The 23,298-nt window shown below is 39.1% G+C and overlaps 1 protein-coding gene across 1 annotated transcript in view; it reads left to right on the top strand.

Moving 5' to 3' along the window:
- Window positions 1-23,298, top strand: part of LOC132823015 (death-inducer obliterator 1-like) — a 142,429-nt gene that overhangs the window by 50,118 nt on the left and 69,013 nt on the right. The window contains exons 4-7 of the mRNA XM_060836546.1: window positions 3,422-4,229; window positions 7,201-7,522; window positions 13,705-13,911; window positions 18,875-19,097. Coding sequence (XP_060692529.1) covers window positions 3,422-4,229; window positions 7,201-7,522; window positions 13,705-13,911; window positions 18,875-19,097 — 1,560 coding nt within the window. The remainder of the gene's footprint in view (window positions 1-3,421; window positions 4,230-7,200; window positions 7,523-13,704; window positions 13,912-18,874; window positions 19,098-23,298) is intronic.

Genomic DNA, 23,298 nt, shown 5'->3' with positions numbered 1-23,298 from the left:
GAGGATGTAGGCCTATTCTAGTTGTTCTTTCCGTAAATTGGTTCTCTTGTCACAGGAACTAATATGAATCGTAATTTACCTTTTCAAAAGCAAGTTTATCTTTCCATTGGGGAAGGAGTGTGTTAGGCCCAATCATTTTGAATTGTTTTATCAATGACTTTCCCTCCATCATGAAGCAAGAAGTAGGGATGTTTCACATGTTTTCAGAAATGCTGAAGCAGTACACATTCATATGTAGCAAGACCTGGACAATATCCATGCATGGGTGGATCTGTGGTAAAAGCATTATGCTAGGCAATGACTATCTCCAAGAAGAGAATCTAACCCTTGCCAAAGGATTCTCAGTGGTGTTCCAATTGTTGAATTGCCCACAATCAATATCCCAAGAGTTGCTACTGACCAGAAACCAATCTGGACCAACCATTATAAATACTACAAGAGCAGGCCAGAGGTTAGGACTTCTGCAGCAAGTAACTCACCACCTGTTTCCTCAATATCAGCAAGGTATAAGTTATGCGGTGATGGAATTCTCTCCACGTTTTTGGGTGATTGCAACTCCAACAATATTCAAAGCTCAACATTATCCAGGACAAAGCGACCATTTGGTTGGCACCCAGTCCACTACTTAGAATGTATACACCAACTATTAACCATCGCAAAGTGGCAACAGTGAGGCAATAAGATATAACCCAGTAATTACTCAGGCTCTTTTAATGGCACCTTCTGAATATGACATCTGCAACCTAGAGGATCAAGGGCAGCAGGTGAATGGGATCTCAACTGCTTGCAAATCCCTCTCCGTGTTGCACACCATCCTGGCATGGCACTGAATCACAATTCTTTCACTTTTGCTCGGTCAAAATTCTGACATAAAGCACGAATAAATTCCATTGCTTGCATTTTTTAAACCCATTTCACCAACTTATCAATATTACTCTGAAGCTGCGTTTAGTCATCAGATTTATTTGTAATTTCTTTTGTCGTTTAGTTTGCACATTGCTACCTTCTCGCCATTATGAACAAATTGATGTACATGTTAAACAGAAGTAGTTACAGAGCAAGCATTATAGGACATTGGTTGGAAGTGAGTGGCAATGTGAAATACACCTCCATACATTTTGCTCTCTTCTAACCTGTTTTTAATTGATCCAGTTCCAAATCATATAATCTTCTTCAGTGGCTTGCTGTGTAATATTGTCAGATATTTTCTCACAATTCATTAGCATCTAATTCACTAAGTTTGTTCCATTATGTCAGTCATTGCCTCAAAGAAGGCTGCCGCGTTTGTGGAGCACAATGTTCCTTCTGAAATCTGTTTATTGCTGTTAATTCTTATTCTTCACATTTACCTTTAAGAAAATCTGTCATCTTTTGATGATTTCAGAGATTTTCCCAAAAGCCATAGGGCAGGAACAGAATTAGTCCATTCGGCCCATCAAGTTTACTCCGCATTTTAATTATGGCTGATATGTTTCTCAGCCTCATTTTCCTGCTTTCTCCACCTAACCCTCGATCCCTTAACTAATCAAGAACCTATCTATCTGTCTTAAATACATTGAATGGCTTGGTCTACACAACCCTCTGCGGCAATGATCTCCTTAGGCTAACCACCCGCTAGCTGAAGAAATCCCTCCTCATCTCAGTTTTAAAGAGTTGTCCCTTCACTCTGAGGCTGTGCCCTCAGGTCCTGGTGTCTCCTAGTGGAAGCATCTTATCCATTCCATTCTCAGTATTCTATTAGTTTCAATCAGATCTCCCCTCCTAAACTCGTGCATAGACCCAGAGTCCTTAACTGCTCCTCATTTGGCAAGCTCTTTATTCTCAAGATCATTCTTGTAAACTTCCTCTGCTCCCCCTCCAGTGCCAGCACGTCCTTGCTTAAATCGCAGCCCAAAACTGCTGGCAATATTCCAAATGTGTTCTTACCAGAGCCTTATACAGCCTCAGTAGTACATTTCTCCTGTTGTATTCTAACTCACTTGAAATTAACGCAAACAGATAATTACAGTTTAATATCTATGTTAATTCTTGAAATAGTTGTTTGTCCTCTTGCAGGTGTCCATAATCAATAGAATCCAGACATATTTCTCAATCCTCCATTACTTATTCCTGTTAACTCTCTGAATCCTTAGATGGATCCTGACAGTGTTTTCCCATTTCTTTGGTATTATCTTATCTCGCCTTGCTTTAAATAAATTCTAAGTTAACTTCATTATTAATAACCTGTGTTCTATATAATAGTGTCCCTGCCATTGTATGTTGTTAGGCGTTACTGAATAAAATGCTACATTAAAGGTGACAGTAGGAGCTCATAGTATGAGGGATAATGGATTAGCATGGACTGAGGATCATTTAACACTGAAGACAGAAAGCAATAGAAAAAGCTTTTTATGCATGAGTGGTTTGGATCTTGAATGAACTGCCTGAGAACGTGGTCAGGCTGGGTTCAGTCATGGCTTTCATAAAGATGTTCCATATATACCTAAAATGAGAAGAATTCAGTGGTGATACAGTAAGGGCTCAGAGTGAAACTGGCTCAGTTGCTCATGAAGAGGACTCGCAAAAACATGGTAGGCCAAATGGCTGCCATTCAATTCTGATTTTGCTCCAGATGCAGTAATTCGGATTTCTGGTGGGGCATTGGTCTAGATAACTAGTCCAGTAACAAAATCATTATGCTGTTGTCAGTTTGTTCCCAGCCATATTTACTAACTACAGCATAAATCTTGGAAGTCAGATTATATTTTTATATATAAATATGTACATATATAATGCACCTTCTCAACTTTCTACTATTTAAAAACACTGATTTACAGTTATGTTACTGGGCTAGTAGTACTACAGTAATAGAGGCTGGACCAACCTCCCTAAAAATGACCAAGGAACCATTGAGTTGTCTGAAAAATTCCCGAACTGCTTTGTTAATGCTTTAATGGAGTTAACTTCAAGTCCTTATTGATCAGCCATCTTATGACTTCAATCTGTGTCATCATTGTGGTTGATTCTTAACTGTCTCCTCAACCAATCAGTCAACCAGACACCTAGGAATGGAGAAGCAACTGTTTACCTTAGCAGTGATGCTTATAATTCAGAATTAAATTTTCAAAGAAAAACATGCTGCAGTTGTTCTCTCTAAAAAGGTATTTCAGTTCTCTTGTACTTTGCCCTTCAGACACCATAGATTTATCCTTGAGTGTAATCTTGCAAAGCTCCATTGTTCACCATCTCTCACTGTATGCTATTCATTTACAGGCTTCTGAAGATTCTTACTCCCCATCGTCATGTTACTTGTCCTGAGAGAAGCAAATGAGATCCATTTCTATTTTGAAGTTTAAGGATGATACTGTATAATTTGGTTTGTAAAGTCATATTTGATTAGCTATAATGTGATTTCTTCCTGTGTTTATTTGCGTTTTTACAGTAGCTGTGCTGGAGAGTAAAGATGAGAACAAAGACCAACCTGCAAGAATCATCCACCCAAGCAGTAAGGAATTTAAAAAGACTTGGGGATTCCGTCAGACAACTATTGCAAAACGTGAGAATGCTATGGATGCAGAGAACTCTGACACAGCTCTGAGTGAGAACTCGGACCATTTAACGCCCTTATTGAGAAGGAGCAGGCGACAGACTCAGAGATCTGCCAGAGTTCAGGAATTTATTTCAGCAGCTCAGAAGCGCTATCGCAAAATGTCAGGCCTTGATGATGGTGAATGTGGACCCAATGCAACTTCTGAGGCAGGAACTGGCTCTGATGGTAGTGCAGATGTAGATGAAAAGGGCGTTGGATCTCTAGACATGGCCTTGGACAAGGGCTCTGCCAGTGTATTTGGAAGAACAAATGAGATGGCTAACTCTGAAGATAGCAGCACCAACAGTGACAGTGATGAACTTACACTGAAGGAACTACAGAATCAGTTGAGAAAGCAACGTGGTCAAGAGCAGCCTGATTCACCACAGAATGTACTCAAAGGACAGGAAATGTGCACTGAAGAAAATCAATCCAGAAAAGAATCAAAGTCTACAGTCACTGCAAAAGCTAAAAAGAAAATAATAACTCCTGTAAAGAAAAGTACTAAAAGTGGTCCTCCTTCAAAGGACAAAGAATCAAAATCACCATTAGATGTTAAGTCGGAGTCAGAAGATGATGAAAGTTCAACCAATCAATCAGACAATGAGTACAATGATCCAGATAAATTATATTGTATATGTAGGCAACCACATAACAACAGGTAGGTTCCTGGATTTGGAAAGTTGCACATATTCAAAACGTAAGATTATAATCAACATTGAAGCAGCAGCCTAGTTTATACCCATTAATAAATTGCTGCTTCATTTATCTTTTCAATTCAATTCTATACAGTGTACGTATTACTTTGTCTCATTGCAGTTGATGCATATACTGTTGTTAAGCAACTTAAACGCTTAACTCAAACTTTGAACACCAGTCTGATGTCTAATGTTTATTGTCATTTTGTGACTACATAGGAAGATGATGCACATTCCCAGTTGCAGTAGTGATATAAATAATCAGATAATTTGAGGAAAGGAGCAGAAATAAGTCATTTGACTCAAAGCCTTTCCACTATTCACCTGTGTCATGACTGATCATCTGTTTTTTGTGCACTGTCCTTTATTCCTTGCTATCTTTTAATCCAGAAATCTACTGATCTCTGCCTTGAATATATCCAGTGACTGAGCTTCCATGGCCTTTTGGGCTAGATAAGTTCAAAGATTTGTTGTCCACTGAGTAAAAAAATTAAGAAATTTCTCTACAATTCATGCTAAATAACTTGAGTCTTGCTCTGAGCCTGCGTCCCCTGGTTTAGAAACCCCCTTCTGGGGAAATATGCTTCCCGCACCCACCCAGGTGAGCCCTGAAAGAATTTCCAGTGAATATTTCAATGGGATTGTCTCATTATTCTGAACTGTGCAGAGAATGTAGCTCAGGTTTGTTTGTTGCACTCCCTCAATTCTAAGTAAATTTCGTTGGGTAAGGAGACCGGAATTGGACAGAGTTTTCCAAATATTGTCACCAAGACACGATTTGATTGGAGCCAAACTTCTTTCGTCCTGCATGTCATGACTGTTGAGATTAAATGTTGAGCAGGACATTGTGAGAACCTAGAATAGTGTTATAAGACTTTTTAATATCCACCTGATTGACTTGATATTCCAGTTTAACACCGAAAGGTTATGCCTCACAGTTGTAGCAGTCCTCTGTTATGCTTGAGCACCCTATTTAAGAAAAAGATACTTAAAATTGCGTGTAGGACTGTTTATCAGTTGAAGTTTAAAACCAAGGTTGCAATGGGCGCTTCACCATGCCACATTATTTCAATTCAAGGCTCAATTCCACAATTTTCAAGCATGTGTTGTCTGTGGGCATGATATTGCAAAAAAAATTGTCTCTTCATTGAACGGAGATTTCCTCATGATTTTAGGACACAATACTCTCTTCACAGATATTGAAATATTTTCACCAAGTAATCACTTAAGTCAAGACTTGATGCTTGGGAAGGATAATTTGAGACGTGGGCCAGTAGTTTGGAATGGGATGCTGTGGTGCAATTATAGAGTCATAGAAATGTACAGCATGGAAACGGACACTTTTGGTCCAACTCGTCCATGCCAACCAGATATGCTAACGTAGTCCAATCCCGCCTCCCAGCACTTGGCCCATTTCCCTCCGAACCTTCCTATTCATATAACCACCCAGATGCCTTTTAAATGTTGCAATTGGTCATGAATGGTGCTGAACCTTAACTGATGCCCAACCATACTGCCTCCGAAGGAGATTGGGCAGAATTAGATACTTGGAGGAAATAGGAGAGGTGTTTGGGACCCACTCAGGATTTTGGCCAAGGGCTGGGAACCCAAGTGCTTTTCTACTGCAATAACCATTGGAGACTTAATTCACAAAGGCCATTTACGTAAACTGATCAGCTTCAAATTTTCTGTTACCCACGAAAGCCCATAGGAAGGTATTTTCATTGTAGGAAGTGGAATGCTGCAAAAAAAAGTTTAGATCAGTTAAATGTACCATTATCTAGGTTTGAAGGGATTCTGTGCCTGTTTTTGTCTCTTACTAACTCTTTGTGACATAAAAATAATCTGAACAAAGCTTTTGAAATCTATTATTTCCTTTCTTTAAATTTTGTTTGAAATTATTTATCAGTCAGTTTAAAAATTAACAAAAGCATGCCATGTGCTGGTGAACGTTGAACTTGTTTTCAGATTTGTGTAACAGTTCCTTTTGTACATTGAGTTGAAGGAATCACACTGCAGCTCAGAATGAAATAGTAAGTCAGTCAAAGAGAAAATGTTTTGTCTAAAATGCAATTTCTTTAAGCAATATAGTTTAGTCAACTAGGAACCTAGCTAAAGATACACTAATTATTGACACTGTAGTAGTTTACATGACAAATAATATAGGTTGTTTTAGATCTTCAGTTTTCCAGTCTTTTTTGGTTCTAAAGAGCTGGCCTGATTCAGATCTTTCTGCTCACACATTGTATCTAGGCAGAAGAGATGAGTTGAGAATTGACTACTGAGGATGCTTTATTGGAACTGGGGGAATATTTAAATGTTGGTTTTAAAGTAAAAGATCAATTACTGCATGATTTGTTTTTGGCAATAAAGCTGCAAGAAGGCTTCACTGATTTGATAACCCCCTGATGAAGGAGCGGCGCTCCGAAAGCTAATGCTTCCAATTAACCTGGTGTCGTGTAATTTTTAACTTTGTACACCCCTGTCCAACACTGGCATCTCCGAATTTTGTCTATAAGAAATATCTATTCAAACCTATCTGAAGTATTCTTATTAATAGTTCCATTTTAGTTGGTGAGAAGTTGTCAGTCCAGCAAATCGTATAAACTTGTAGAGAGTTAGTTCTGCAAAGAAATCCGTTCAGGTCTTTTTACTTTTTTCTCAGTAGGCTTTACAGGTTGAAAAGTTTTTTTTTAGACTATGTACTGTTGCTTTAACATTTCCCAAAGCATGCTAGCATTTTTAAACAATTCATTTTGGTAATGCTGTTCAAAGTTTCTCACAGTGGAATGCTGTAGAATTTAAATTACAAGTAATTTATCATATTTGCAAAATTAGTTTATTTACTTGGTATGTTTTATCCATGCCTGAAATGGTTTCTCATTCATGCAGTATTGTGGATGTGTAGTGTGCTTATTTTGAATTTCTTGGCAGATTTATGATTTGCTGCGATCGCTGTGAAGAATGGTTCCATGGTGACTGTGTGGGAATTACAATGGCAAGAGGACGCTTACTGGAACGCAATGGGGAAGATTACATCTGCCCTGATTGTAGTCCATCTTCAGGCAAAGGTTCAGGAACCACAGTAATGAAATCTGGTCAACAGGAAAGTAAACCAGTGCTGGCGAGCAATGATGACCCCAGCTCAACAGTCGAGAAGCGAGAGGGAAACGCTCCTACTGATCAAGGAATAAAAGGCAGGATTGAGAAAGCAGTCAATCCAAGTGGCAAGAAGAAAATTAAAATATTTAAGCCGGTATGCTGTTTTAAAATTGTTTATATGCATTTATGTGTTTTACAATCTGGACATTTTATTCTGCAAATATTGCTTCACCTCTAATGAAGTGTACACCTCGTTCCATTGCAACAGGAGTTTGTATGTTGTTTTACTTACTTCACAAAGGCCCGTCCACCTATCATTTTTCAAGAATTTTGACTTCCAGTTGATACTGCATCACTTTTTCGGCTTTCTCCTCTTCTTTTGTGGGACTTAGGTTTGTTGACAGTTGTCACCCTCCCTAGTTGCCCTTGAACTGAGTGGCTTGCTAGGCCATTTCAGAGCACAGTTAAGAGACAAACACATTGCTGTGGGTTTGGAGTCTCATTTCGGTACACATAAGGATGGCATATTTCTTTCCGTAAAAGACACAAGTGCACAGTTGGGTCTTCCCAATTATCATTGACCATTTGATGGATTTATATTCTAGATGTATTGTATTTCAACTTAACCAGCTGCTGTGGTGAGATTTAACCCAAGATCCCATTGCATTAGCCTCTGCTTCTGGATTGCCAATCTGGTGACATCCCAATGTCAGTGTCGCCTGTTTCTTGACATAAATGTAACTGGGAAAAAAAAATGCTATCCTTAAACACACTTTTTGTAGACAATTTGAGAAACATTTAGCTTTTATATTTGTCAAATATTGCACACTACTTGAAATTACAGTTCTTACCTGTTGCTTCCATTAGGTTCCTGAAGCCCTGTTTTGTTGCATAGTACCTTAGTGTGACCATCTCTTGGCACTTGCCTCAATTTTTGCAGAGTTTTACAAATCCTTTACCAGTAGTCAGTCTGATCCAGTGATTCCAGGACAGATCTGCATGAATTGCTAAAAGGATGCACGGTGCACATCTTTGAATGGAGATTCTTCATTATTTCTTTACCCCCTGAGAGAAGAAATTTCTGGTCATCTCTGTTTTAATGGGTGACCTCCTTTTCTCCGATTGTTATGGACCAGGCCAGACCCCCATAAAATATTTTAAGAAGGTAGCCTAGACCCTAGCCTTTTCTTATTTTAAAGAAATTGGGTGTTCCAGGTGTGATTCAACTGGTCAAACCACTTGGCTTTAAGCAAAACACAATTTATTTAAATACTGTCAATATAAGGAGAGGTTGAGTGAGTTGAGATTGTATTGTTGGAATGTAGAAGAATGTGACAAATTTTACTGAAACAAACAGATTTCTTAAGTGGGTTGATAGGGTAGTTGAAACACAAACAAAAGAAAACGGAATTTAGAATAACTTAAGTATTGGAAAACTTAACTAACCTGATATGGCAACTTAACTAATTAATTGTGTCAATACAGTAACATCCCTTAAACACTCCCTTGGCAAAAAAGGTAAATTCAAACACAGATTCTTACAGATAGGACGGAATAACTTCCAAAAAGATTTCAGAAGAATTTCATAGGAATTCTTGACTGAAGCTTGCAACTTGCCTGGAATCTCTCATCTTGTGACTGCTCCAGTTAAAACAAACTAGAAGAACCTGACCTTGGAGAACTGGCCAGTCCCCTTCCATTGTTAAACTAGCTTCTTCAGTACCTCTACCTTTATGAACTCTCTTCAAAAACGAAACCAAGGACAAAATAACCTTTTTAAAGTGACAGCCATGTCCCATCTGTTTGTAGACTCTCCCACAAGGCGGATCTGCCTCTGTGTCTACTTTATCAACCCATTTAAGAAATTGTTTCAATAAAGTTGTGTCTCATTCTTCGAAACACCAAAGAGTACAAGCCCAACCTACTCATCCTCTCCGTTTATTAACAGGACTTCCATATCTAGGATCATTGAACCTTTTGTTGACTGGCTTCAATGCCTGTATATCTTTGCTTAAATAAGGGGCTCAAAATTGTTCATAGTATTTCAGTATAGTCTGATTAAGTCTTTGTATGGTCTCAGCACAAATTCCTTATTTTTGTACTTATTCCCATTGAAATAAAGGCCATCATTCCATTTGCTTTCCCTTTTACCTGCTGATTTGTATGCAACTTTTTGTGACTTATGCAGGAGGACTCCCAAATTCCTGTGTTGTAGTTTTCTACAGTTCCTATCCATATCGATAGTTTTTGACTTCTCTGTTCTTCCTGTCAGTGTGTAAAATTAGATTTTTCCACGTTATATTCCATCTGGCATTTTCTGTTCACTTAACCTGTCTGTATCCCTCTTCAGATTCTTTACGTCACCCTCACCACTTGCCTGCCCACCTATTAGTGCATCATTCATGATACTACATTCATTTTCTTCATTTCTGTGACCCTCTAGTTTTATTTGCTATCACTCTGAAAATGCCCCCAGATCCAAAGTTGTCTTCTATTAGTTAACCACTCATCTATCCATGCTAATATACTACCTTCAACACAATTGTCTGTTATTATGTAGTCTAATATGTGATATATTATCAAACGTCTTCTGGAAGCTCAAATATATTACATCTGCTGCTTGTCATTTGTGTCTTGCTTGCCACCTCAAGGAATTCAAATAAATCTGTCAGATGTGGTTTCCTTTCTGTGAAGTCATGTTGTCTCTGCTTGATCATATGTATTTCTAAATGTCCTTAATAATGCATTAACATTTTCTTGATGAGTAATATTAGGTTGACTGTACTATAGTTACCTGTGGATTTTTTTTTGTTTCCCTTTTTTAAGTAGTGTTACGTTGACCGTCTCCCAATCCTCTATAACTTTTCCAAATCCTAGGGGCTCTTGGAAATTTGCTACCACTATCTTTGTAACTGCTACTTTTAATATCCCAGGATGTATCCCATCAGATCCAGGGAATGAATCGGACTTTAGCCCCATTATTTTCCTTAGAATGTTTTTCTCATGATAGCAATTGTGTTTATTTGTCTTCTGTTGCCCCTTGATTATTGAGTACAGTTGGAATTAACTCTTCTCCTTTACACAGATTCTGTCAGACCTGATGAGTTTCTCCAGCATCTCATTATTATTTAATTGACCTGATTCTGGGTTTGACACTAACTTTGACAGATAGTAGAGCTGAGAGAGATATTTACTCAAACATATAGGTGCCGGAAGACTGGAGGTTGGCAAACGTGGTGCCACTGTTTAAGAAGGGTGGTAAGGACAAGCCAGGAATCTATAGACCAGTGAGCCTGACCTCGGTGCTGGGCAAGTTGTTGGAGGGAATCCTGAGGGACAGGATATACTTGTATTTGGAAAGACAAGGACTGATTCGGGATAGTCGTCGTGGCTTTCTGCGTGGGAAATCATATCTCACAAACTTGGAGTTTTTTGATGAAATAACAAAGAAGGTTGATGAGGGCAGAGCAGCAGATGTGATCTATATGGACTTCAGTAAGGCGTTCGACAAGGTTCCCCATGGGAGACTGATTAGCAAGCTTAGATCTCATAGAATACAGGGAGAACTAGCCATTTGGATATAGAACTGGCTCAAAGGTAGAAGACAGAGGGTGGTGGTAGAGGGTTGTTTTTCAGACTGGAGGCCTGTGACTAGTGGAGTGCCACAAGGATCGGTGCTGGGCCCTCTACTTTTCATCATTTACATAAATGATTTGGATGCGAGCATAAGAGGTACAGTTAGTAAGTTTGCAGAGTGACACCAAAATTGGAGGTATAATGCACAGCGAAGAAGGTTACCTCAGATTACAACAGGATCTTGACCAGATGGGCCAATGGGCTGAGAAGTGGCAGATGGAGTTTAATTCCGATAAATGCGAGGTGCTGCATTTTGGGAAAGCAAATCTTAGCAGGACTTATACACTTAATAGTAAGGTCCTAGGGAGTGTTGCAGAACAAAGAGATCTTGGAGTGCAGGTTCATAGCTCCTTGAAAGTGGAGTCTCAGGTAGATAGGAGAGTGAAGAAGGCATTTGCGGAACGCTTCAGAGAACACCTCTGGGACACCCGGACCAACCAACCCAACCACCCCGTGGCTCAACACTTTAACTCTCCCTCCCACTCCACCGAGGACATGCAGGTCCTTGGACTCCTCCACCGGCAGAACATAACAACACGACAGCTGGAGGAGGAGCGCCTCATCTTCTGCCTGGGAACCCTCCAACCACAAGGAATGAACTCCGATTTCTCCAGTTTCCTCATTTCCCCTCCCCCCACCTTGTCTCAGTCGGTTCCCTCAACTCAGCACCGCCTTCCTAACCTGCAATCTTCTTCCTGACCTCTCCGCCCCCACCCCACTCTGGCCTATCACCCTCACCTTGACCTCCTTCCACCTATCACATCTCCATCGCCCCTCCCCCAAGTCCCTCCTCCCTACCTTTTATCTTAGCCTGCTTGGCACACTCTCCTCATTCCTGATGAAGGGCTTATGCCCGAAACGTCAAATTTCCTATTCCTTGGATGCTGCCTAACCTGCTGTGCTTTAACCAGCAACACATTTTCAGCTGTGATCTCCAGCATCTGCAGACCTCATTTTTTACCATTTGGTATGCTTTCCTTTATTGGTCAGAGTATTGAGTGCAGGAGTTGGGAGGTCATGTTGCGATTGGTTAGGCCGCTGTTGGAATATTGCTTGCAATTCTGGTCTCCTTCCTGTCAGAAAGATGTTGTGAAACTTGAAAGGGTTCAGAAAAGATTTACAAGGGCGTTGCCAGGATTGGAGGATCTGAGGTACAGGGAGAAGCTGAACAGGCTGTGGCTGTTTTCCCTGGAGCGTCAGAGGCTGAGGGGTGACCTTATAGAGGTTTACAAAATTGAGGGGCATGGATAGGATAAATAGACAAAGTCTTTTCCCTGAGGTTAGCGAGTCCAGAACTAGAGGGCATAGGTTTAGGGTGAGAGGGGAAAGATATAAAACAGACCCAAGGGGCAACTTTTTCATGCAGAGTGTGGTACGTGTACAGAATGAGCTGCCAGAGGATGTGGTGGAGGCTGGTACAATTGCAACATTTAAGAGGCATTTGGATGGGTATATGAATAGGAAGGGTTTGGTGGGATATGGGCCGGGTGCTGGCAGGTGGGACTAGATTGGGTTGGGATATCTGGTTGGCATGGACGGGTTGGACCGAAGGATCTGTTTCCATGCTGTACATCTCTGACTCTATATAATGCTTTTTTTGGATTAGTGGTGCTGGAAGAGCACAGCAGTTCAGGCAGCATCCGAGGAGCAGCTATTTAATGCTATTTACATTACTTGAACTGTTTAGCTTCAATTGGAATTGAAGGTTTTATATTACACTTTAATCCCTTTGAAAAAACATACCATCGATGGACCAAGCTGGTATGAGCAGGCTTTCAAAAAAATAACGAAAGTCGCTAAGTCAAGCAGGGAGTCCCTTCATCACAGCCACTGGCCCAACTCCATTGCCACTAATGTATGTCCGATTGAAAGCAGGAAAGTGTGACATGGGGTGATTTTCAAGTTTACATTGCACTAAGTGCTAATAACTTTGGTTTCACTTTTCATAAGTTCATCAGTGTCATTTGGAGAGACTGTTTAAATAGGCTATATGTGTTGGCACTCCTCAAGATTGCATTTGGTTTTTTTCAAGGGAGTTAGGGGCATTTCCTTTATAGTGGAAGAAAGTGTTATGTTTTTCTTTGCCCAGTGTTCTCACCACTCTGAGACATGCTGAACTTGATCACTCAGCTGGTCCTTCCTTCTGTGCTGTCCAAAAATAAATCATGTGGCATCGGGGATTATTAAAATGTTGTAAGTGAAATCAAAACCGTGTAAGAACTTGGCCAGCCAACACTTTGGGCCTACAGGGGCAGCATCTCATTGTTTTCTTATCCTAACTATTCCCAACCTACTGTTGCCACGCCCTTCCTACTTGTTCAGGCCCCCTGACTGCTCTCCATATTCCCATCCTCATTACTAACTCCCCTTGTCCTGTACCTCCTGTAAAGCTGCCATTTTCCTGTCTGTTGTCACAGAATTTGCCAAAGAACACCCACTAATCTCAGACACAATTTATCCTCCAACCACCTGTCTATACCCTAAACTCCTCCTATCTTTTTCTCCACCTGCTCTGTCCTCTTTCTCTGTCTTTCTCCTTCCACTTTCCCCCATACGCCCAACTCCCCACAGGTGTCAGTTATTTTTCTAATGTTTCCTGAGATTACAGTCTTTGTAGCACTATGTCATTGTGTCTGCTTGTTGTTTGGAATATGTTGTAATATACAAACACATGATTGATATGTGGGTTGTTTTTGTTAGGCAGTGGAAATTCCTGCAGTACCAAAATGTATTGGGCCTGGCTGTTCCAACCTGGCCTCTACTGACTCTGTGTACTGTAGCAGTGACTGCATACTGAAACACGCTGCAGCCACTATGAAATCACTCAACCAAGCAAAGGATCAGAAACAAAAGCCAAAAGGAAAATCAAAGACTGAGAAGGTGACTTCATCCAAGTCCCTTGCAGAGGTAAAGTGAAACTTAAAACTATTAGTGAAGTATAACACTAAAACGTAAATTATTGGCTCCAAGGATGTTTGGTGAGAAGTTTGATTCAGTTTTAATTATATTGCACATAGCTAGTTTTTGAGGTAATAGTTATCATACAATGCAGTTCGTTTGTGTTGCAGCATGGATTTCACAGCCAAGCGTAACTCCTTGTGTATGCCTATTTGAATTTTGTGCTTCAAGGTTCTTGTGATTTGTGTGTACTTCATCTTGTAATCAACAAATCTGGAATAGGAAGCCATTGCAAAAGGATGATAGTCATGCTTGCTAAAGTAATATTGGTGCTTCTGCATCTTCTGGACACTTGTTTGAATTAATATATTTTCTTTCTTGGAGAAAATCTTATGTTCACAAGTAAACCAGTTGGATATATTAACATCAAATTTTGTTTTTTTAAGACAAAATTACATTTTGTGAACAGTCTTGATGAAATAAATTAAACTGTCCTGATGGGTTCAAGATGAAAACCTTTGACCAATTGTATGAATACCGATTTAAGGAGAAAACCAACATTATACATTATGAAAAGAGAATGCTGACTTGTTGGCAAGTGGTCTCTGGTAAAGCCATTCCCATGGAGAATATGCCAGTTAAGGATGAATGTCAGCTAACTACCGGGCTTGTTTAAATTTTAAAGCAGGCAGGTTGCTGGTCAAGCATTGTCCTGAGCATTAAACCAACAAGTGAATGTCATCAGTTGTATTAAAATAGGTGCAGTTTATGTAAATGTTCTTTCTGCCCGCAAAGAACAGGGCCCAGTGTATTAATATATTTTCTAGCCTGCTGTGCTGCAAACTCAACTGAAAATCTTAATTGATTGTCAACATAATTACTCTCACTCAGGATCATTCAACATGTCCAGTTGTAGAATCACACCTCGAGTTGGGCACTTGCCAGGTTTGCTGCCTGGATATCGTTAGTACCTTGCTTCAAACAGCTGAAGGAATTTACTGTATGATATCTACCAGATAGATACGTGGCATTGTACCAGCATTGAAATTCATGTCAGGCATTACACATTAGTGTGATCGGCAGAGTATCTTCTTAGCTTGCGAGCAGCATCCACTTAGTGACAAATTGTTGTACCCTGGTAAAAGCTTGAGCACTTTTTAATATCAAAATTACAGATTGAGGACCCTTCATAAGTGTACCTGTTACATGGTGATACCTGTAAATGTTCTGATCAGGATAACCTTTATCCCATAGGTTGGCTCAGCACTACTTTCAGCATTAACCTCCCATAGTGAACAAATGGCTTGGGCCCAGTTTAAGGTTGTTGACAATTTTAATTTACAAAGCATTGTCTGGAACACTTGTAATATGTAGACTGATCAGATAAGGTAGTTCTGCGGTCAACAGTGTTAAAGAACATCCTGTCTGATTCTCACCTTGAACATCTGGCTGAGTCACTTTTGATTGAAACGTGCAGCTGTGGATTCAAACATAGCAAGTGTATCATCTACATCGCAGGAATATGCAGAGTATGAGATTATTTGACACTTCATTGAGTTCTCATGAATTCCTGCAAAGGTGTTTGTGAGAGCTGGGCCTTATTGGGGATCCGCTGGCAATATGCATCTATTTTGGCGTACATGATGTCCAAACTGAGCACAAATACTCCCTACTGAATTTATAAATTCAATGAATACTGATTCTCTCAATGGTGATGAGCAACACAATTGGCACCTTCCCTCAGCTGTGCAACCACATAGTTCAAAGGGAACGTTGGTGGTAAGTCTACGTATACCGTGATATGTGCTGCACTGCAGACATCTATGGCTACCTTGAATGGTGCATTGATGAATAAGCTAGTGATTTCAAATGAGCACATGAACACTCCATTGCTATCAATTTACAACTTTTGTGTGAATCCTTCACTGTACGAGGAAAACTTGCTCCAAACTGGTTGTAGCAATTCACTCAACCATTTGGTCATTTCTTGTTTTGCAGATTGGTTCATAGATGCACTAGGGTGTAAAAGAACATCTTCTCTCCACCCTCAAGTTTCCCAACCTCTTTTCTGATGAAGGGCTCTGACCCAAAACGTCGATTTTCCTGCTCCTCTGATGCTGCCTGACCTGCTGTGCTTTTCCAGCAACACACACTCAACTCTAAACTCCAGCAAGTGCAGTCCTCTCCCTGTAAAAGAACATTACTTTTGTGTGCCTTGAGCCATCCATCCATATGTGGATGCAGTGAGCTGTGAGGATGAACCCTATCGTTTATATTATTCAGCAGCTAGTTGCTGTTAAACAATCCTAGCAAATTTTTTTTTAGCTTCCTTTTGAGTAAGGTTGTCCAGTCATGCTGAGTGGCAAATACAGTGAATACAACTCATCAGCAATGACACCAAGTTTAGGATTGTCAGTTGAGCTTGCAGATTGTATATCTTCTAATAAAAGCCAAAGGGCCTTGTTTGTTGCAATGAGAAAAAGTGTGTGTACACTGTGCCTGTATAGGTGATGGTCATTCACTGCCTATTTCTCAGTGCAGTGAAGGACCAATAAGGGATACATGCATGGTATAAACAAGCCTGACATTAACTGATGTATTCTCCTTGGCAATGACTTTACTAATCAGAGTCCACTTTCCAAACAGTGCGCTCCTCTCAAAGAGTTTAAATTTAAGGGAAAACTTAAGCTTTATGTTTTTGTGAATTTCCCTGATGAGTGCAAGATGAAAATCTCCAACAGAAGATTTGTTTTTCAGCATTACTATAGTGCTGTGACCTAGGAAGTCAGCATTCAACTAAATAAGCTACATTTACCATGTCATAAATATTACAAAAGCACTTGCGGTTTTAAGTGGGGTAGCCATTAAGAATTTAAAAATGACAAAGTGCATAATATATATTAAAGCAAACTTCAGTTTTATATCAGTTTTGTTTTAGAATTTGGATAGCAAGAGTTCGAATAATGTGGAAAATATATTCAAAGTGCAAATAATGCAGCTATGCAAGTGTATGAAAGTAACTTGCCAATATACTTAAGTTTTTTTTAAGTTCTAGTATTCTAATTTAACTTATTTTTTTCCCCCTCTTTGATTTGTTTTTCGTGCTGTATAAGGGAATACACTTTGCATAGTCTTATCTTCCATACATTTTCAATTTCCTTATGGCCATTCTTACAATTATGCCACTGAGGAAAACAAATACCAAATTCCTCTGAGTACCTGATCTTAGGTACTCAGTATATCTGGAAATATTGGACATGATAAATTTACTTCCACGTGCTCCTGTGGAGAATATCCCTTAAATATTGAAAGCTTTATGGTACAAAGAGGAAAGAATGAACAATTGCCACCAAAGTCTGTAGTCAACAACTCCAGCTAAAACTTATTTCCATCCAAGCAAGCTGTTCCTTGCTGCGTTCTATCTTAATTATGCAAAATTGCTGACGTCTCCTTCTAAAATCAGTTGGTTCATGCACTAGTCCCATAGTCTGAAAATTTACCTTCATATAATGCAAATAGTGGTTTTGTAATGAAAACACACTGCGCTGAGAAAGCCTAGTCCATCCATAATCAAACATTTTTGGGTTTTGGGTCTTGACAAAGAACAAAGTTATAAGTTAAACTAGAAATCCTAGAAGTATGTATACAGTCGATCAACAGCGAGGATGTAGCTGATGCCTGTATGATGGGCATTTCAGCTTTGGTTTGTTCAAGAAAATGTTCAAAATTGAGATGATCAGACCTGAAGGGTCAGTTGACTTTCAACATGTTTCCTCGGCTGATGGATGATATAAGACTTTCTGTGAAATGGTGCAGAACTGTACAAAGGACAAAACGATCTCAGCAATAGAGGGTGAGGAGACCAGTGAAAGAGTTTCTTTATTAATTCACATATGGAGTTTGGACATTGGCTGAGCCAACATTTATTACCCAGCCCTGGTTGTCCTTGAGAAGATGGTGGTCAGCTGTCGTCTTGAGCCACTGTATCTCTGTGCTGTTCATCGTACCACAAGCTAACTCCATGCATAATGCAAAAATAAACAATTGAGGATAGAGAAAGGACCTTTAAGCAAAGCAAACTTGAAAATAATTTTCAACAAGGTTGAAGGTTCACTTGGTTAATGCTGGGAATGCAGATATTTTCTTATGAGGATATGTTAAGTAAGCTGGGCTTGTAAACATTGGAATTTAGGGGAATGGGGTGAGATTTTATTGAAACATGTAATGTTCTTTGAGGGCTTGACAGGATAGATGCAGAAAGGTTGTTTTTCCTTATGGGAGAGTCAGGATCAGCGGGCATAACCTCAGAGTATGGTGCCACCTATTTAAGACAGGTGAGGAAGATTTTTCTGAGGGTAGTGAAATGGAATTCTTTATCTTCGGCTGTTGAGTTCTGGGTCATTAAGTATATTCAAAGCTGGGGTAGGGTTTTAATCAATAAGGGAATCAAGAGTTGTGGGAAAAAGACATGAAAATAGAGTTGAGAGTTCTTAGATTAGCTATGATCTTGTTGAACGATAGAGCATACTTAAGAGGCTGACTGGTCTACTTCTGCTCCAGCATTTTATGGTTGATGTCTTTTATAGATTTATTGGTTGTAAAATGAGAAAAACATAGATCAACACCAGAGGCTTGAGTTTTCTGCCTGAACATTGAATAAGTCTTTAAAACTGAAATGAAGTTTCTTTTTTGTCCCATGGTGTAGACTAGTTGTTGGACATACAAGTGAGAGAGTGATACTAAACACTAAATTTGCAATCTTGATGTTGCACTTCTCAGATATTCCCAGAGTTTGGACTGTGTACTTGTGTTAAAAATTATCATGACATTAAAATACTTGGAAACAATGAGAAAGAAAAAGATTTCATGATTGATATTTAATTAAGAGGGCAAGAAGAGTCATAAAATGAATAATAGTGTGACAAGAATTTGTGCTGTGACTTATTTTCTGTCTTAAAATATTTTGTTACAGGCAAGTTCGAAACCTCTAACATTGGGTCCAATCAAAGCTGAAGAATTTAATGCGAAAGAATTTCCGAATAAAAAATTGGTGGTATTGGTCCATAAGAGCCCCGTGCCGCCACAAAAAGAAACTGTGTCAAGCAATATTGCAGGGACTTGGACGATTGATCATAATTACAACGCTGTAAAACCTGAAAAGACTCTGATGTCCACTTCAGTTTTTTACAGATCGTGTATGTATCATCCAGTAATTTTCAACATTTGGTTTATTTTCCATTATTTCATTTCCCCCAACAAAAACAAACTGTCCAATTAGAACACAAGCAAAGTAATATGGATGCAGGAAATCTAAAATGATAGAAAATGTTGGAAATATTTGGTGAATGAAGCATCACCTGTGGAAAGAAACAGTTAACATTTCAAATATGTGCCCTTTTGTTACAACTGATCGATTATGATGTAAAGTTATTGACCTGAAACATTAATTCTGTTTCTGCCACCACACACAATACCTGATCTGTTTAACATTTCCAGCATTTTCTGTTGTTATTTCAATCTAACATGACTTAGTTGTTTCTATAGCTTTGAAGAATTGACAAATTTGGGTGATCTGAATGCATTCCTTATTTCTTATTATGGGCTTGTTGCCTTCATTTTATATTGATCTGTTCTTTCCCTAACTTGAGCATTGCTCCTCTTCACTAACTGAAACTGCAAAATGTGCTAATACCTAATTAAAAGACATGAATATGATGGGTTAGGAGTAGGCTGTTTGAGCTAACCCTGCCATTTGGAAAGATCATTACTGATCTGACTACTCCAACTTCCCACATCCCCTCAGTTGCCTTTTACCCATTTGCTGATCGGAATCTGTCTGCCTCTGCCTTAAAGGTATTCAAAGACTCTGTGTCCACTGCATTTTGATGAAAGTGTGCCAAAGAACCGTAACCCTCTGAGGAAAACCTTCTCTTCAGCTGTCTTAATGTGTGACCCTTTTTTTTTAAAAGACAATACCCTGTGGTTCTAGATTTACACATTGGGAACCACATGAAGCATCCTTTCATTGTACTCCTTGTAAGGTTTCCTGTAAGATCTTGTACATTTCAAAAATCTCTTGACTCTTGTAAGCTCCAGATATAAGTCTAGCTTGTCCAGTCTTCCTTCAGAAGACAACCTATCAATTTCAAGTTAATTTCATAAATTTTCTCTGAGCTGTCTCTGATGAATTACATTCTTCCTTTAAAAAGGAGACTAGTACTATTCACAGTCTGCCTGATTTGATCTCACAATTACCATGTATAATTGAAAAATAAACTCTACTTTTATATTCAATTCTCCTCGCAACCACTGAAACAATACAACAGGAAGTAGGAAATCAGCCAACTGATCCCTATGAAAGTGCCACTCCTAGCAGATGGCAGGAGTTATATGAAGGCAACATTGTTTAATACCATCTGATTTATTTTTTTTCACCTCATTTTAAAGGAGTAAAAGATCTATAATTAGTATCTTCTCAGAAATCTTAGAAATCAGAGTAGAGTTTCAAATATGTAAATTTTGTGGAGAATTTTATTCTGTTTCTTTGGTGTTTTGGTTAACCAACACATTAGATGCAGTCTGATACTTAGCCTTCAAGAACTTTTGGACCAGGCCAGATGGTTTTGCACTTAAAGTTCTAGTGTATTGAAATACATTTTAAGTTTTAAAAACTTGACAAAGTGATTGCAGCAGTACTTTCAGTAGTTTTTCTTTAATAGTCATATGTTCATCAAATAGCAATAATAATTGTTGAATGCAGAGAATGAACAGAAGCTGAGCTGAGCACAACTTCTCATCGCCCAAGCAAGTCATTTGCAGAGTTTTTTTCAGGATGATGCAAGGGAATAGACATAGTTAACAGCTGGCTTCAGATTTATCATAAGATGAAATTGCCAACCAGCAGGTTAGTATGAAGCCTGGTGCATGGTCAATGCAAATTACATCAAGTGGAAATTAATTTTTAGGTGGTAGTGAAATGATTTATTAAATTTTTAAATATAGAAACGAAAATGTTGTTACACATTTTATGTAGGGAGGATAAATATTCACCTAAAGAGCATTAGAACTCCACTGACAACTGAAATTGATCTGGCTACTAGAAACAACTTTGGCTGCTGAAGAGGATTTCTGGTTACCAAGGCACCACTGCACCATGCCCTAAAGAAATTTATTGGTCTGACCTTTGTGGGATTGATGGAACAAATTTTCATGGTATGGTAACTGGGGAAAACAAGATATGTAAACATACACACAGCAATTCTAACTGCAAACTCCCCTGGCCCACCAAAGATGGTCTTCTGTCCATGGTGTGGTATGAGGGGTCTAGTTTGTGTAACATACAGCATGATGAGGCCGTGGGTTATAACTAAGTGTAGAAATTTATAATAGGATAAAGTGTGCACAGATGTATTATTTCAAATGCACGTGTGCGTGGTTAGTTTTTGTATGTATATTTAAATGTTATTTAGTACTAGTAACATAATAGATGGGTTTGGCGCCTGAAAATCAATGGGATGATATAATGCAACATCAGAAAGAGTTAAAGGAATTTTTAGTTTCATTCTTCTGTTGTAATGATTAGCTATCTGTTATTGGAAAAACTACAGTAGTCATATGCTGCGCTGCACACAAATGGATGTTATTCATCTTTTTAAAAAATGAAGCAGCAATCCTGCTCTTGTCAACAGTTCGTACTGATCTTCACAAAGCTGCAGACGAATGAGCACAGCCTGACTTCAGAAGCCTAAGGCTGAATTTCGTTATAACAATTTTATTGCATAATGCATTTTGACCTTGAGTCGTCAGACACAGGTAAGGTGATATATGGTATCCATGTTCAGTTCAATTAATTAATTAAGAGTCATAGTCATACAACACAGAAATAGACCGTTATGTCCAATCAATCCATGCTGAACGTAATCCCAAAGTAAACTAGGTCCACCTGCCTGCTCCTGGCTCATATTCCCCCAAACCTTTCCTCTTCATCCAAATATCTTGTAAATGTTGTAATTGTGCCCACATTCACCACTTCCTCAAGAAATTCATTATCTTTTTTAAATCTCTTCCCTCTCACTTTAAAAATGTGTCCGCTTGTCTCGAAATCCTCTATCCTAGGGAAAAGACACCTACCAGTAAACCTGTCTACAAGAGGTGGTGGAAATGTCATTACATTTATGCATCCACTACAGTGTCGTGGAAACTTTGGATGTTTGTCACAGGAAGCTGCACACTTGTATATTGATTTTAACTTTATCAGAAAAATAGATGATATTACAGTACTCGTGTTAGCAACTAAGTAATTTTTTTTAATGCACTCACTAAAAACCTCAAAATGATCGGTGAGAGCACTCTAAAATGTAACATGCAACTGGGAATCTTTTCATGTGATTCCTAATTGCCATTTGACAATTCAAAGCACAAGGATGGTTCCGAACAGAATTCCCTCCTTTATTTTCTTATCATGTAGCCAACTTATTTAAAAACACAATCCCTTGAAATTGTTATGCACATGTGGTTGAGCATATTAGGGTCTTTTCCCAAGGATGGGAAGTTCAAAACTAGAGGGCATATTTTTAAGGTGTGAGGAGAAAGTTTGAGATGGTCATGAGGGGCAGTTTGTTTATACAATATGGTTAATGTGTGGAATGCCGGAAGAAATGGATGCAGGTACAATTACAACATGTAAAAGACATTTGGATAAACACATGTATACGAAAGGTTTGGAGGGATATGGGCCAAATGCATGCAAGTGGGACTGTTTAGTTTGGGAACATGGTGGACGTGGGCTAGTTGGACAGAAGAGCCTATTTCCATGCCCTATGATTCTATGACTTAGCTAGCACACCTTTAGACCGTGGGAGGAAACTAGAGCGCCCAGAGGAAACCCAGGGAGAATGTGCAAACTCCCCACAGATCATCAACCGAGGCTGGAATCGATCCCAGGTGCTATGAGGCGGCAATGCTAACCATTATGCCACCCTAACCTCTACAAAAATGTCTCGCACCTGTATATTCCTAGTGAGCTTTGCACATTAGTGAAGGCTATGTCTTTGAGGATTGTGGGATTAGCTGCAGGACAGTGGGATAAGTTCTACACAGCATGACAGCCAATTGAAGAACAACGTTGGGCATCTCTTGAAGAGCAGTGAATGTCCTAGGTGGTCCAGAGATCGGAAGACAACAACAGGAGCACCTGGGGTAAGCAGTCTGTCACGGTTGGGAATAAAACTGAGAATTATTCACACACTTAAAATTAGCAGAATTTGTGTATTTAACTCTTATGAATATCATAATTTGATCTGTTAAAATTGCTGCTAAACTAAGGAGAGTGAGTGAAAAATGAGACTGGAGGTGGAATAGCTGCGAGCAGTAGTTAGCAAAAGAATGGTGTCATAA

The sequence above is a fragment of the Hemiscyllium ocellatum genome, chromosome 15 (assembly GCF_020745735.1).
Source record: "Hemiscyllium ocellatum isolate sHemOce1 chromosome 15, sHemOce1.pat.X.cur, whole genome shotgun sequence".
NCBI classification, from domain to species: Eukaryota; Metazoa; Chordata; class Chondrichthyes; order Orectolobiformes; family Hemiscylliidae; genus Hemiscyllium; species Hemiscyllium ocellatum.
The sequence above is the reverse complement of the archived record's forward strand: the minus strand, read 5'-3'. Positions and strand labels throughout refer to the sequence as shown.